General features: G+C 46.4%; 1 protein-coding gene across 2 annotated transcripts in view; it reads right to left on the bottom strand.

Annotated features, from left to right (window-relative positions):
• The window catches only part of PRKAR1B (protein kinase cAMP-dependent type I regulatory subunit beta), a 155,579-nt gene that overhangs the window by 105,998 nt on the left and 32,988 nt on the right, over positions 1-16,593 (bottom strand). For both annotated transcript variants that reach the window (XM_040441954.1, XM_040441955.1), the window contains exon 4: positions 8,496-8,587. In XM_040441954.1, coding sequence (XP_040297888.1) covers positions 8,496-8,587 — 92 coding nt within the window. The remainder of the gene's footprint in view (positions 1-8,495; positions 8,588-16,593) is intronic.

The raw sequence follows: 16,593 nt of genomic DNA, 5'->3' as shown, positions 1-16,593 counted from the left end.
TCAGTCTGGATATGTGGCTCTGGCAGCTGACAGGCCCTGGAGTGCGTGGAAGCCCCATCCAGCTGTTGTGGCCGCCTGAAAGGCCATCTTTGTTAGGTGAAATCTTAGCCACTGCTACTTTTTCCAAGGACAATGAGAGCGCAGCCACCGGCTCCCAAGATGGTCCGGAATACGTTCAGGTCACCGCCAGCTTGTGTTTGTTTAGGGTTTGGGAGATTTATTTTAACCTAATGGTGCTTTACATGATTGTATGTAGGAAAACACGATAGCCATAATATTAAAGCGCTGCTTTCCAGCAAATTTTTCTTGGACAACCCCTGTCCAAGTGGTGAAATAACGAAATAGTCACCCCTTTTCTCCCCCCCGCTTCTCCCTGCCCTGCGCTCTGGTCCTCCCGGCAGTAGCGGTGACCTTCTGTGCACACAGGTCACTGCTGCAGTCAATCACTGGCCTAAGCAGTAAATTCCTGTACACTAATAGGGCCGCTGCAGCCAGGCAGATGATGGGAGTGATGGGGAGGACCGTAGCTCAGCGCTGGAAGCGGTGGAGAGAAAAGTGGTCACCCAAGTTGTTGCTTAAAAGGATTTTCCGAGATTTTTATACTGATGACCTATCCTCAGTCAGTATCTGATTGGTGGGGGTCTGACACCCGGGACCCCCGCCGATCTGCTGTTTAAGAAAGCACTGGCGCTCCTGTGAGTGCCGCGACCTTATCACAGTTCACCAAGCACAGCGCCGAACACTGACTAGAGGCTGTGCCTGGTATCGCGCTCAGTCCCATTCACTTGGATGGGGTTGAGCTGCACCTAGGCCACGTGACCAATTAACGTGTCATAGTCGTGTGACAATTCAGTTTTCAAACAGCTGCTCAGCAGGGGTCCCGGGTGTTGGACCCCTACCTATCAGATACTGGTGACCTATCCAGAGGATAAGTCTTCGGTATTAAAAACTTGAAAAACCCCTTTAATTCAAGCAACCCTTTTACAAATAAGTTATATATACCACATGATAATTCAGGATATTATGTTTAATATAACTTTTATAACTTTTTAAAACATTTTTTGGGGGGATTTATTCAAAACATAAAGGGTTAATGTCTAAACTCATACAGGGACAGGAGGAAGGTCTGTGAGATGCCTCCTCTCCCTCCACCCTGCTTGCTCAATCCCCTCCAGTTCCCACTTCTATCCTCCACAGAGGCTGAAGTGAGAGCTACAAAATACGCAGCTCTCACTTCCACCTGTCTAATTCAGGCTAGACTGTGACCACAGCCTCCATATTGCAGCTCTAGCTACATTCTAGCCTGAGAAAGAGCCCTCAGAGGTGCCCCTTAGGTCTCTTTCGCACGGTCAGTATTTGTAAGCCAAAAACAGGAGTGGATCCTACAGAGTAAAGGTATGATAGAAATATTCGTGCCTCTCCTGTGTCTTGGACCCACTCCTGGTTTTTGCTTACAAATAGTGATAGGAAATTACTGACCGTGTGAAAGAGGACTTACCTTCTGCAGCCCTGCAATCTGAGCAGACAGTGTTGGCCTGGGCTGATCAGTGATTGAGGAATGCATCATCTCATTTTTGAGTTAAACCAGATAGTGACACATACTCCTTTTTTTTTCTAATTATTTGCTTTAATCTTCCATTTGAACAATTTTTCATCCTATTTTCTATGCATGACTATGAGGGAGTCCATCTTGACCGATCTGTCGTTACAGCATTTGGAGATATACTTTACTGAAGTCAACCGGACAATAGGAAACTGTAGTCTGGAGATTTGGTATTGGGAGAGTGCTGTGGGCATGCTCTGTCACCTGAGCAGAGGCCATTGCGCAGGGAGGGAGTGTAGATAAGCTGTGACCATCACCTATTGTGAATCCTGTGTTATGTTCATAAAGAGATGATATCTGTCATTGTAATCCGGCCTATGATGATAATGAAATGATGCCTGATATCAACAGGGCAGGAAAGGCTAGATTTACTTTACGCCACTTTTGTGATCTGAAAAAGTTGCAAACTGCGAATTGCGCAAACTTTTTTTGCGTAAGCGCTGTTTGTCCGCTAGCTTTGCCACTTTCTTAAAACGGGGACATGGCAAGGGCAGAGAGGGGGAAGGGCTGGTGGCCCCACCGCAATTAACATCTTATACGCCGGTTTTCTGGCGTAGATTCCAGTTGGGGTGCGCGGCCTGCTGGATGCTGTGCCTAATTTACACCTCCTCATAAATCAGACGCAGGGTCCGGCAGTGCGCCTGGTTATCATAGTCCGGCGTACGCGGTCAGGCTATGATTAATGTTACCTGAAGTGTCAGCCACTGGCAGCCCTGATTGGATAGTGTAAAACTGTGCCGAGAGACACCCACAACTGGTAATGCCCAGCTGGACCTTTAATGCTGACTGTTGGCAACCGATTCATCAACTTCTAGTAGGAATAAAAGAGGAATAACAGAACATAGAGTTGTAAGAATAGATGCTCTAGAATTGTTATTATATGGGGAATGCAAGCAACTACTAAAAAAAGCCAAGTCTGGGGAGGGGACAGCTCCTCTTTACGTGGCGACTGATTTCTATACTTTTTAATATGGAGTGGTCATACAAAATATTGCATTTTTAAAGGCGGGATGGTACAGAACGGCACATATCGTGGCATCTGCCCTGTAATACATAATGCCTATTCTCTATGGCGCACGTTCTTTCCTTTTTGCTGATCCCGGGCTCGGGTCTGCCGATGACTTGTGTAACAAAGGGAAGCTTCACAGCAGAATAGCAGGAATTGTTGAACTTTTCCTGACTTCAGGCATTTCTCACTGCTAAAAAAAAAATAACGTCAGCATGAGGCAGGGAATCCTAAGCTCAATTCCCATGTCAAAGATGAGACCGCTGACTGTAGCTTGCATCCAGGGTGCAGGCTCGGTAATCTCCAGCCATCGCTCAGGCTGACATATAGGCTGAGTTCTGTTCTCTCTATTTGCTCTAATTATTCAAATCTTTTACAGATCCGAAATCCAGTACCCACAGCCTGCTATAGACCCGTGCTGTACGTTTGTGTGCCTCCGATTTCCTTTCCTATAGAACCCGCGATAGAAAAAAAAAGAAAGTCGTGGCATGTTCATTTGCATGCCGTATTATTAGCGGAGAATATGGCAATATGGCGCCTCATAGTGGTACAATACTGCAGCGCACCTATACAATGCAGGCTATATCCAGAGGCCATGTCTCATATTATAGCTCAGCTCCATTCAAGTGAATAGGGATGATCTACAATACTATACACGGCCATGGACAAGAATGGCGTCATTTCCAGGGGGAAAAACAAAAAACAAAAACATTGTCTTATTTCTTATCTCAGACATTTACTTTTGGTTAGTATTTCACACTAAAATCCATGGGGCGTGTATGTTCTGCTCTTATTAAAGTGCAGACTTTCCAGCGAGTAATTGTGAAATCCACGTCGCAGGCTCATTTGCATATAATAAAACATCATTGTTCTCAGCAATGCGGGCACATATGTACATGGGACCAACACAGATGCCTTCAGCTGCCAAGTGCACATGTAACAGGTCAGCCAGTGTCATAGGTGCAAATCTGCTGACAGAGGCCCTTTAAATAGAGCAGGTTCCTGCTTGGATTGAGGTCACCTTGCAGTGGTAGGTGGGCACAGATGTGTTTTGATCAAAATATATTTGCTAAGAACCTCAAAGTTGTTTATCATATCGAAATAGGGCATTCGTTTGTATATAACCTTTATCTTTAGTGCTATGAGATTGCTCTAATGTTCTGTTTTCCCTCAAACACAGGTTTAGCTCTACTGTACAACTGCAAGTCCGAACCAGAAACCCAAGGATCAGCCCTAGTTTTCTGCAGTGGATCTTTTCTACAGAAAAATCCAAATTCTGAACACACCCTAGACAATCCCTTTTTGATAGAAGGGTGTCATTAGGGTAAGCTAATCGCAGGATGTCCCATCGCTGTGACCGCCATCAATCAGCCGTAATCTGTGGCAGAACCTGGAAGCACGTGTTCAAATTCCCTGCAGCGCCACCACAGGAGCTATGAATTGTTACATACTGACAGGCCAGGTCCTCCGCTATTTTGGCTAAACGGTGGTCCAGAATGGGGGACCCCCATCTCACAATTACTGGTAACGGTCAGAAAATAAATTTAGCTGGAGGACTTCTTTAACCATACATTATGAGAACCATGGTCTGTTTGAGATCTTCATCTCTTGGCCAAAGTGGAGAGTGGTTGCAAAGAGCGTCTGCCGCTGCGCAGGACCCGTCCTGTCTTACACAGGTAATCCACTGATACAAATGGACATTGTGTTATGAACACTTACTACCATATTTCCGTCCATCACGTCGATCAGTACCGATGCTGTGACTACCTGGTGTATCCGCATCCCCCAGAGCCTCCAGCAGCTGTGAATGTTCTCACGTTACCAATATGGCAGGTGTTTTATGTAAAAGGGAATATAAAGAATTCCATTCCGCACTTCAATTAAAGCAAACAATACCCATTAAAGTGTAAAATAACACACTCCCGTCCGTGCTCTGTCATACATGCCAAGAGCTCTGACAACTCCTAGTGAAGCCATTAATCTCTAAACATTACTCGGGAGCTCATAAAACATGGTGGGAGGCCATTTTCTTTGGGATATGACAAGAGGGTGAGTGTTTTTTCCGGAGTGCACACCGATGCGTGACACAAATTCCGAGCTGTGGAATTAAGCCTTCGGAAATATTAATTACTTGAACTTTCACTTCTTGGGTAACTTTGTGGGCCTACTGAAGGAAATTGCTGGTCATCAGGCTAAACGAAAAGAAGCAGGGCTTTCAATGCAACAAGGTGCAACGGTGACGCCTTCGTTGCACCAAGCAGCTAATTTGCATAGCACAATATTACCGATTTCTTAGGCATACAGGCACCAATCGTGATGGGGGGGGGGGAAACAGTGTTTTAATCAGGAGACCTGCTCACATCTGACACTGCACTTGGATTACTACGGAGGTACGCGGTGACAGATTCCCTTTACAAATCTCGGACAAACCTTACAATGTGTTAAAATACACTTGTATCATGCCTATATACAAAATACCTCCTATCACTAACAACTGACCATATCCCACCCCTAGAGACACCATTACTACTAATCTGCCTGAAGAAGGGCCCTGTAATCGGCTGAAACGTTGCTCTCGTTTCGGGAATAGACTACTAATAATTGCCTTATTTTTCTCTTGCGGACTATTTCAGTTTCTGAACATATGCCGATCCAGCGCCTAGATCCATCATCTTCACCAACAACTTACCCAGGTCAGGCTACTTTCCCATCTGCGTTTTTGCTGGATCCGTCAGGGGATCTGCAAAAACGCATCCGGTATATAATACAACCGTCTGCATCCGTTCAGAGCGGATCCGGGTGTATTATCTCCCAAATGAACGAGATGGATCCGGCACTAAATCCACTGTAAGTCAATGGACGCCGGATCATTTTTTTTTTTTTGTGTCTGAAAAAAAAACGGATCCGGCATGAAACACAATGTAAGTCAATGGTGCCAGATCTGGGTTTTTTTTAGACACGAAAAAAACGGATCTGGAGCCCTTTAAATTACAATGGATTTAGTGCCGGATCCATTTTGTTCAATTGGGAGATAATACAACCGGATCCGTTCTGAACAGATGCAGACGGTTGTATTATATACCGGATGCGTTTTTGCTGAACCCCTGACGGAATCAGCAAAAACGCAGATGTAAAAGTAGCCTGACCTGGGTAGTTGTTGGTGAAGATGATGGATCTAGGTGCTGGATCGGCATATGTTCAGAAACTGAGACAGAAAGGCAATTATTAGTAGTCTATTCCCAAAAAGAGAGCAACGTTTCGAACGACTACAGGGCCTTCTTCAGGCAGATTAGTAGTAATGGTGTCTCTAGGAATGGGATATGGTCAGTATCCCATGACACACTCAAAACGGCTGCTTTCAGCGCTTTTGTGTGCGTCATGGGAACGCAACGAAATGGAATGCAGTTTTGTCCACATTAACAGTTCAGTTTTGTCAACATTGACAATGAATGGGGACAAAACGGAAGCGTTTTCCTTTCGGTTTTGAGATCCTATGACGGATCTCAATACCGGAAAGGAAAACACAGATGTGAAAGTAGCCCCATACACGTCCGATGGTCTCCTGGCCCGCGTATAAGCTGGCGACTGACCGATTCACGTTCTTTACAGCCGCCACGTAATGGAATTTTACAGGTAAGGAAATGGCGCAGTAAAATTGTCAGGCAGCGGTCGTATAGCTTAGTGTCAGACCACAAATATACCCCCCCCAGGAGCCTACAGTATGCAGCTTATGAGGAATCTCAAGATGGAGTGTAAAACAATCGTCTTCTTTACGAGACGCTCTCTAGCTGCTAGCTTCTAGTTGGCCGGTATCGGTCGCGCGGGTCGTTAAAAGGTAACCTGTGAAAGTCATCACTCTGAGCCTGTCGCCAGTCGGCCCCCTACAGTATGTACATGAGAGGACGTAGAACGGACACAGATGTAGGAGCCGGGCCTTCCTATGTTTGAGTTGTCTTCTTGGTGTGTGGGTTAGGACGGCTACAGTCCAGGAGCTCAGTCCCATGACTCCTACTGTCTGACCTCGGATACTGTGACCCCCTCCTAACATTTAGGGAAGTCAGCCCTGTTTACAGAAGGGGGCGGATAGGTTGCTGGTTGGAATTTCTTACAGTAACTTCTCAGGCGTGACATGGGGGGGGGGGGGGGGGGGGGGGTGAGGATCTCAGGAATTTGCCATATTGCTCACAGATCAACTATTAATATGAAAAAAATAAACATTTTCATCAGAAACGTGAAATGTATCATACGGTATTTTTCGACCGTATGAATCCAGAAGTTATTCTTCTGCCAGACATTGCAGGAAATCAATCATTTTTACTGTGTGCTCTGCGTTTTTTCCCATAACCAGCCTCTTATACCCCAAGACACCAAAGGGAAAATTCACTGTTACACCAGACACAATGAAGGGGGGGGGGGGGGATTTATCATTCCCTTTACGGCTGAAAAGTGGCGTTAAAAAGGCGCACGTGCACGTCCTCGCCGCTTTTCTAAAAGAGGATGTGGCAAGGGTGTGACCAGCCGCAGCGACAAGTTTATCCTCATTTACGTCAGTTTTCTGACGTCAGAAGCTCAGAGCTGCCGTAGATTTCTGGTTAGCGCACGGACGGCAGAGGGAGGCGCCTTATTTATGCCGAGGCGTACGTCATAAATGAGGCTCATCCTCCGGCAGCGCAGGGGGGTATCAAGACAGGCACAGAAACCGCCAGTCTTGATAAATCTCCCCCAGTGTCTTGTAGGGCTAGCTTAGCTGAACATAATGATATCTTTCACTGCCTCATTCCGGAAAAAAGTACTTTTGATCCATATGCAAATGAGCATGGAAGTGCACTGAGGGCGGGCCCAAGCTACTCTGTGCACCCTTGCTCCTCCTGCTTCCTCTGCCAGCCCCTTCTTGATGGACAGGGCTAGGTTCCTGCATAGTCATCTCATATGGCCCTGTCAATCAGGAAGGAGAGGGGGGCTGGCAAAGGAAGTAGGAGGAGCAAGGGTGCCTACAGTAGCTTGGGCCCGCCTCCAGTGCACTTAACTGCTCATTTGCATATGCATCTAAAGTACTTTTTCTCCAGAATGAAGCAATGGATCACTAAGTGAAAGGTCTCGTTACATTCCGCCGAGCGAGCCCTACAAGACATTGTGCCTGATTTATCAAAATAGAACTGGTGTAAAAGAGAACTGGCTTAGTTGCCCATAGCAACCAATCAGGTTTCATTTTCTAAAGGGGCTCTGAAAAATGACAGGTGCATTCTGGCTGGTTGCTATGGGCAACTAACCCAGTTTTCCTTTGCACCAGTTTTAATAAATCTCCCCCATTGTGTGTGGCGTAAGAGTGAATTTCCATTTAAAGGGCATCTGTCAGCAGTTTTGTACCTATGACACTGACCTGTTACATGTGCACTTGGCAGCTGAAGGTATCTGTGTTGGTCCCATGTTCATATGTGCCCGCATTGCTGAGAAAAATGATGTTTTAATATATGCAAATGAGCCTCTAGGAGCAATGGGGGCGTTACCATTACTCTTAGAGGCTCTGCTCTCTCTGCAACTGCTGCGACCTCTGCACTTTGATTGACAGGACCAGGTGTGATGATGTTTTTACTGCCCGGCCCTGTCAATCAAAGTGCAGAGGGCGCGGCAGCCGCAGAGAGAGCAGAGCCTCTAGGTGTAATGGTAACGCCCCCATTGCTCCTAGAGGTTCATTTGCATATATTAGAGCTTAATTTTTCTCAGCAATGCGGACACATATGAACATGGGACCTGGAACACAGATGCCTTCAGCTGCCAAGCGCACATGTAACAGGTCAGCCAGTGTCATAGGTACAAAGCTGCTGACAGATGCCCTTTAACCCTTTGAGGCTTATACCCTTCACCACTGAACCCCAGGCCTCATACCTTCTCTCGTTGTCGTCCAGGTGGGCAAACAGCACATTTTTGGAGATGGCTTTTGCCAGGGCAGTCATGGTCTTGTAGTCCTTCGGAATAACCTGTGGAAACACATCAGAGAGGAATATTATTTTCATGTCCCTGGCATGGACGACCGAGCAATTCTGTGAAGAATGCAAAACGGATCCAAGCCGACAAAAGGGCAGGACCTCTCATTTCACACAAGGGTACAAAGAGGATCTCAGACATTTAATATACCATTTCTTTTTTTGTCACTTGCTATAAGAAAACTATTATTTGATAGCTTTTTCAGGACACGTGTCTATTACCTGCCTGTTCAGGATAATTAAACGGAATATCGCCATATCTTTCTGGCATCTGTCTTCAAGGAAAATGAACACATTCCTCTCGTTCTCGAGTACACTAGTGAAGCATAGCCACACTGCAGATTCATAGGCACTGCGTGTGCCGCCATATGGTGCCCTGTATAACGCCATTTAATCGGGTTATTGCTTCTGTGATAAGGCATTGGATGCGGCATGCCATTATGATAACCTCAGGATAGACTATAGTTATCTGATCGGCTGGGGTCAAACTTCTGCCAACCCCACCAATCAGCTGGGGTGCTGGAACTACTGTACACCTCCGTCCATTCACTTCAATAGGAGTTGTGCTGCAGTTCCCAGCTCCGTCTAGTATACCATGGATGAAACTGTGTAACTTTGGCTGAGCGTCATGGGTGTGGGTTGTCGGACCCCTGCTGATCTGATAATGATGGCCTAATGTGAGGATAGGCCATCAACATCAAAAACCTGGAATACCCCTTTAAAGGGCATCTGTCAGCAGTTTTGTACCTATGACGCTGTCTGACCTGTTACATGTGCACTTGGCAGCTGAAGGCATCTGTGTTGGTCCCATGTTCATATGTGCCCACGTTACTGAGAAAAATGATGTTTTAATTTATGCAAATGAGCCTCGAGGAGCAACGGGGGCGTCGCCATTACTCCTAGAAGATCTGCTTTTTCTGCAACTGCCGTGTCTTCTCCACTTTGATTGACAGGACCAGGTGTGATGACGTTTACCTGCCTGGCCACGTTAGAGTGCAGAGGGCGTGGCAGCTGTACACAGAACAGATCCGCTAGGTGTAATGGCAACGCCCCCGTTGCTCCTAGAGGCTCATTTGCATATATTAAAACATCATTTTTCTCAGTAATGCAGACACATATGAACATGGGACCAACACAGATGCCTTCAGCTGCCAAGTGCACATGTAACAGGTCAGCAAAGCTGCTGACAGATGCCCTGTAAGTAATACACCCTCTAAGGGTGGTGAGTGGGAAATACAGGATTGAAAATAGCTTTTTTTAAGTACAGAAAATTAATTTTTTTATATAACTTGTAATTGAACTTTATTGTTAACATGGAAATTTTGAATTTACTATTGTTAAGTTGATATGCTGAAATAAAAATGTATTTAAAAAATAAAAAAATACACCCTCTGCTTTACATGCTATACCATAATTAGGAATATTTGAATGAAGCTGGAAAATTGGATGGCAACACATGTAGGTGCTGTAATGGCCACCGTATTGGTTTTCACAAACCTTCAAGACCATCAACAGGGGGCCTCGTGCAAGAATAGGATATGGGCCCTTTGTTTTCCACCTGCTAATGCTATGACAGGGGGTGCAAGCCACCGACAGCCAATCAAATCCATCACTGATGTGCCAATCCACCCGCCATGGGTGAAAATACCATATGTGTAACCCTACTGTCTATTAGACTGCATATAAGGGACTAAGCGAACGAACTCCATGGTTTGCAATTACCGTTAGATTGTTAGAAAGGAAAAAGTGCTCCTCTACATTGAGCTAATCGAGTTTTAATACAAACGTAGGGTTCACGCAACCGTGATCGGCCTGGGAAACACTGTCCGTGTGTCAGATGCATCTACTGTGCCCACCACGGCTTCCCTGACCCGAACCCACTGTGCCATAGTCATTTATCAGCCAGTCTCTGTCTGATTGCGGAGCTATTGCAGTGTACTCACGTCATCCATGTCAGTACAATGCAATACCCCAAGATCACATACAATCTGTACCATGAATCACTATCAGACAGTCAGTTCGGATCAGGGAAGCTGCGGTGGGCCCGGGAGACGCGGCCGACACAGGCACCATGTTTCTCTGGTTTGCATGTGCCTTTACCAACATATCTGTTTATAAATTTTGGGGCATTTAAAGGGGATGTCCGGGCTTTTTCATACTGATGACCTATCCTCAGGATAGGTCATCAATATCAAATCGGTGGGGGGTCCGACACCCGACACCCCCGCTGATCAGCTATATGAGGAGACGGCGCGCGCTATGTGCACATGCCGCCTCCCTTCTCTCATCCTGCTCGCTGCTGCTGTCCCACAGCCATACAGCGGTGAGCAGGAAGAGAGGCGGCACGCATGCACTGCGCGCACCGTCTCCTCATACAGCTGATCGGCGCTTATGCAGAGAGTTCGGCAAAGCCAGCCGAACTGCCGTCTGTCAGTCACAGCGAAGGGGCAGGGAACGGGGCGCGGTTATCTTGATTTGAAGCAAGGAGGCCGCTGCCCCCTTGACTTCAAGCATGACTAGAGAAGCGCGCCGGCAGGGGATAAAAGATCGTCTTCAGAGCTTTAGCTGCATCGGCCTTCAGGAAGATAATTATCGCTGCCGGTTACTGTCAGGTGCTGCTGGCGGCTTGGGATGGTTTTTGGAGGTGACAGGTTCCCTTTAAGTCTTTAAGTCGTGGCTGCAGTCACAATGGCACCACATGGGTGCATTTTACCTCGCCGCGTTTCAGGTCTGCAAATCACCTCTAATGTTCTGGAGCCATTTAAGTGCATTTAGAGAAGGCAAGGTGATGTTTATGCGCTGACAAATCATTTGGTTCTGGGAGAAAATAGCTTCTATGAGTCAAGCCTTCTGTGAGGCTGGAGTAAGGGCAATAACGTGGGCTCCAGAGACCGAAATCTCATCATCATCACAGTTCATATCTTTTACCAGCATTAGAAATACCCAAGCTCCTCTGCCTGATATCCCACGAAACTGAGTTTGGTAAAAGGTTTTTAACAGTAGAAATTAATTTCTGAAGTTATTACCCAAAGTTTCGCAAAGTAATAACTTCGGCTCATAGGAGCCAATACATTCTAATACTGTACGGAGCGCTCGCTCCATACAGTATTCTAACGAAGTTTTATGCGAATCGACTTCGGATGTTTAATCCGAAGTCGATTCGCTTAGCCCTACTAATAAAGGCCAAAACAATGCACATAGGGACTGTCACACGTATAGTTGTAATTGCAACCCCTTTATAATTCTTAAAGGGACTGTGCTAAGGGGGAGTGCAATATTGACGGCCTACCTTTAGGCTCTAGTGGGCACTGCGGCCTCCTCACAGCTTACCAAGCACAGCGCCGTACATTGTATAGTGGCAGTGCTTGGTATTGCAACTAAGCCCCACTCACTTGAAGGACATGCGACTAGTGGAGTACCTGCAATAGGGGAGTCTGGCACGGAACTTGCTCTTCTCTTCCATGCTTGAAAACAATGCATTTTGATGCAGCCACCACCAGGGGGAGCTCAATGCAAAGAGATTATTACAGCTTCTATTCTACTTGTATTCATTTCTATTCACTGAGCTCCCCCTAGTGGTGGCTGTAGGCAGCCAGCTAGCTTTGTAATACAAGAGAAGCAGGAGATCAATGCATTTTTTCCAGTTTTCTGGTATAAATACATTGAACAATATGGTGTTCAGAATGATCGCCATATATCTGAAGCACCTATTCCACGTTTTCCGATCTAAAAAGACAATTTTTTTTTATTCCAATTTGTATTTAATTTAAATTTCTTCCACTTGATAAAAAAAAAATATATAATAATAATTTGTCAGAAATCTGGAGCACTGGGGAATGTTCTGCATTGCCTGGGAGTGACTGATGCACGTACACTGGGAAACTAGGTGAAGGGGGCCCATACTAAATTTTGCTATGGGGCCCTATGAGATCTGTGTATGCCCCTGCATGTGACCAATCATTGGCTTAGGAAGAGGTCAACGTGCTCACCAGTGCACCATGGCACCTTCAAACATCTAATTGGTGGGGTGCCGGAAGTCAGACCCCTACCAATCAGATCCTAACGAGGCTATCAGTTCTGGACTCCCACAAGACCCCTTTAAAAGATTATCCGAATACACCTGCTTGTAAAGGTAGTGACTGATAATTACATTACATTTAGGCCTTGGCTACATGAGACACATCGCACGGTCAAAGATCGCAGCGTAGGAGTACGGCATTGCAGCTAGTGAAAGTGAATGGGTTCAAGACCTGACAGTGGCAAGAAATCCTGCAGGTTTGGATTTCAATCAACTGAAGGGCCATGGAGACTTCCGAACATAACCGCGCAGCACAACACTGTGATCTCCGACCATGCCGCACGTGTCACCATGTAGCCCCAGCCTAAATTTCCAGGGGGTCAGACATGACACAGTGAGTCACAGAACATCAAGGTCAGGACCCTCGTAATCTCGTATCATGCTCCATTCCCTCCGGCCCAGCACCGGGCATAACACAATGGAGCATCACAACACAATACCTAATATAAAGTAATAATGATAAGGGGTTTTGAGCTCTGGGCTCCTTGTTGGGAGACCACCCTCCGTAATGTCCACACGCCTCAAATGAGATGACATCTTACAGGTTTACATGATGGTTTCCCTTTTGTATTAGCCCTCTTTCAGTGGAGACATGGATGCCGGAGGGCACCTGCAATGGAAATCAAGCTTTTGTCCATCAATTCCCTTGGTAATTTCGGCCCATCAGAGACACAACACTGCGCAATTGCCATGTAATGAAAGGCGCTTGCGCATGTGTGATCACCCCTTCTTTGGACGTGGAACCCACATTTCTACCATATTGCTTCCATCCAGATGCTCCAGACCTGGTAAAAAATGCAAACTAGCTCTCTTTCAAAAAAAAGGAAAGTGGGACAATTTGCATATCTTTTTTCCCCAGAGACCCAGAGGAGCATTACCTTGCCTATAAGACTTCTCACTCCATAAGGAGAAAGAGTACCAGACCTGGGATTCAGTTTAGGTCTACAAGAAATCCTACCCAGCGCGCTTTCCACCCCTACCCCAACATGTGCTCGGCGGTCAGTGACAGATGGATCAATAGATCCCCATTGATCGGCGTTCAGTCCACCACATTTCTACCATATTGCTTCCATCCAGTTGCTCCAGACCTGGTAAAAAATGCAAATAAGCTCTCTTTCAAAAAGAGGGCTAATTTGCATATCTTTTTTCCCAGAGATCCAGAGGAGCATTGCCTGGCCTATAAGACTCCTCACTCCATAAGGAAAAAGAGTACCAGACCTGGGATTCAGTTTAGGTCTTCAAGGGATCCTACCCTGCTCTTTCCACCCCTATCCCAACATGTGCTCGGCGGTCAGTGACAGATGGATCAATGGATCCCCATTGATCGCTGTCCACCAAATTTCTACCATATTGCTTCCATCCAGTTGCTCCAGACCTGGTAAAAAATGAAAATAAGCTCTTTTTCAAAAAGAGGGCTAATTTGCATATCTTTTTTTCCCAGAAATCCAGAGGAGCATTACCTGGCCTATAAGACTCCTCACTCCATAAGGAGAAAGAGTACCAGACCTGGGATTCAGTTTAGGTCTTCAAGGGATCCTACCCTGCTCTTTCCACCCCTACCCCAACATGTGCTCGGCGGTCAGTGACAAATCCTCAGTGACAGATCTATTAAAATTCATTCCATTTCCAAAACAGAGAGATAACCCAAAGGTCTGGTGCAAAGATATGTCCAGAGATACCTGACTTGTTTTTACTTGAATACTTCAATCCGTCGCCACCTGTCCTTAATTCCTACGTGCCCTGGGGGCGACAAGTTCTATGCCAACGTGCACGAGAATCATCCGACATCCAACAATTCTCACTGTCTGAGAAACTATGCATCCTTCCTCTGTAGACAAAAGCAATATCCTGGGGTGATTAAAAGATTGCTCGGCAGTGACAGAGGTTAAGCAGCTCTTAAAGGGGTCCACAGGCATTTTCCACCTTACATGCGCCAAAGGCCAGAGGAATGGCCCTCCTTTACAGCTGTGGGAAATGGCATTGCTTCCTATGTTGCTTTAAAGGAATAGAATCAAGTTATTTTGCTCATATACAGAGACTGAGGCGTTCCTGGATTATGGATCCTCCTGTGGTGAAATAAACTGAAGGTATCTTTAGGGGCGAGAAGCTAAAAGGCTCGGCAAATGTCGAATTTACGGCTCATGCAGACGAACGTGTGCCGGCCAGGACCGGGCTGCGGACCGCAAACTGTGGTCCAGAATGCACAGGCACCGACCGCAGAATGCGGACGCAGGACCAAGTCACTTGAATGGGGTCCGCGATCCACATCCGGCGTCCGCACTGCAAAAAAAATACTTTTTTGCAGTTGAGAGGCACAGACAGAAACCCCACGGAAGCACTCCGTGCCTCTGTTCTGCACCGGACCTTCCAGATGACGGACCCATTGAAGGATGGGGAGCACAAATGGCCGGTACCCCGTATAATACGGGCCCGGCCGTCACACGTTCGTGTGCATGAGCCCTTAGGCTGCTGAATGTATTTCTGTGCTGTAACAATATCTGAGGAATGTGAAGATGTTAATCTAATCTCAGAGTCCACTGAACAACCGCTGAACCAAAAAGACAAAAAAAAAAAAAAAGCAACAATATTGCTAAAAAGATACCACTATAATAAAAGGATATCTATTTTAGGCCTCATGCACAGGACCGTTCCGTTTTTTGCGGTCCGCAAACCGCGGATCTGCAAAAAAAAACGGGAGCCCATTGTAGAAATGCCTATTCTTGTCTGCAAAACGGACAAGAATAGGACATGCTATATTTTTTTTGCAGGGCCTCGGAACGGAGCAGCGGATGCGTACAGCACACGGAGTGGTGTCCGCATCTTTTGTGGCCCCACTGAAGTGAATGGGTCCGCACCCGAGCCGCAAAAACTGCGGCTCGGAGGCGGACCCGAAAAAACGGTCGTGTGCATGAGGCCTAAAAATGGCAGTGTCAAGTCACGTGCAGATTTTGTTGCAGAAAATTATTGCTGCTACTGCAAATGATGAGGATTTTCTGCATGCAATTTCGCAGCGGAAAATCGTTTATGACTCGAGTCGTGAATCAAACAAATCATAAAAAAAAGTTAAGTGAGGTTGTGACTTTGTGACCCCAACCAAGAATGAGCGCCCTCAAATCCCCATTTTCAGCGGCATTGGAAAGAAGCCCAATAGGCCGATCATGTTGTTCTTGCATCATTTAAAACACATGCATGCTCGGCCGAGGAAGGTGTATGAGGAGGCCAACAGCTATTTAAAGTGTAACTAACTTTTTACAAAACTTTTGATAAGTCACAGAGACATATCAAAAGTTGTGATTGGTGGAGATCTGGGGGCTGAGACCCCAGCACCGCTCCCTAGAGCGAGGGGAGAGAAACACGTGTTTTTGCCGAGGACAAATCGTGACCATGCAGCGAGGGGAGAGTGCTACAGTGTTTGCGTACTTCTCTCCCCTCATTCTAGAGATCGGTGGCGGTCTCAGCACTCAGACTCCCCCCCCCCCCCCATCACAACTTTTGATGTGTCTCTATGACATATCAAAAGTTTTGTGAAAAGTTAGTGACCCTTTAAGTTCTGTTGTCGCTTAGAATTGACCCTTCAATATGCGTTTGAACACCAGGGCAGAGTCTGAGTTGGCAAGGGTTCATCCCCTGATTAATGTAAAAAACGAAAATCAGACCTCATATAGCCCTGCCCTGTACCTCACATGTATTCAGAGATCTCCCCATTCAAACCTCTGCTAGCTTTATTTCAAGCTGGCAGCTCAGGGGGCGAGTCCTTTCTGCTGCAGCTCAGGGGACGTGTCCTTTCTGCTGCAGCTCAGGGGACGTGTCCTTTCTGCTGCAGCTCAGGTGGCGTGTCCTTTCTGCTGCAGCTGGTGGCAATTCAAGGATATAACTGAGCATGTGCACACACATATCCAGCTCTCTCTCTCTCCTCACTGAA

This window comes from Bufo bufo, chromosome 7 (genome assembly GCF_905171765.1).
Source record: "Bufo bufo chromosome 7, aBufBuf1.1, whole genome shotgun sequence".
Classification (NCBI taxonomy): domain Eukaryota; kingdom Metazoa; phylum Chordata; class Amphibia; order Anura; family Bufonidae; genus Bufo; species Bufo bufo.
This window is presented reverse-complemented; position numbering and strand designations above follow the sequence as displayed.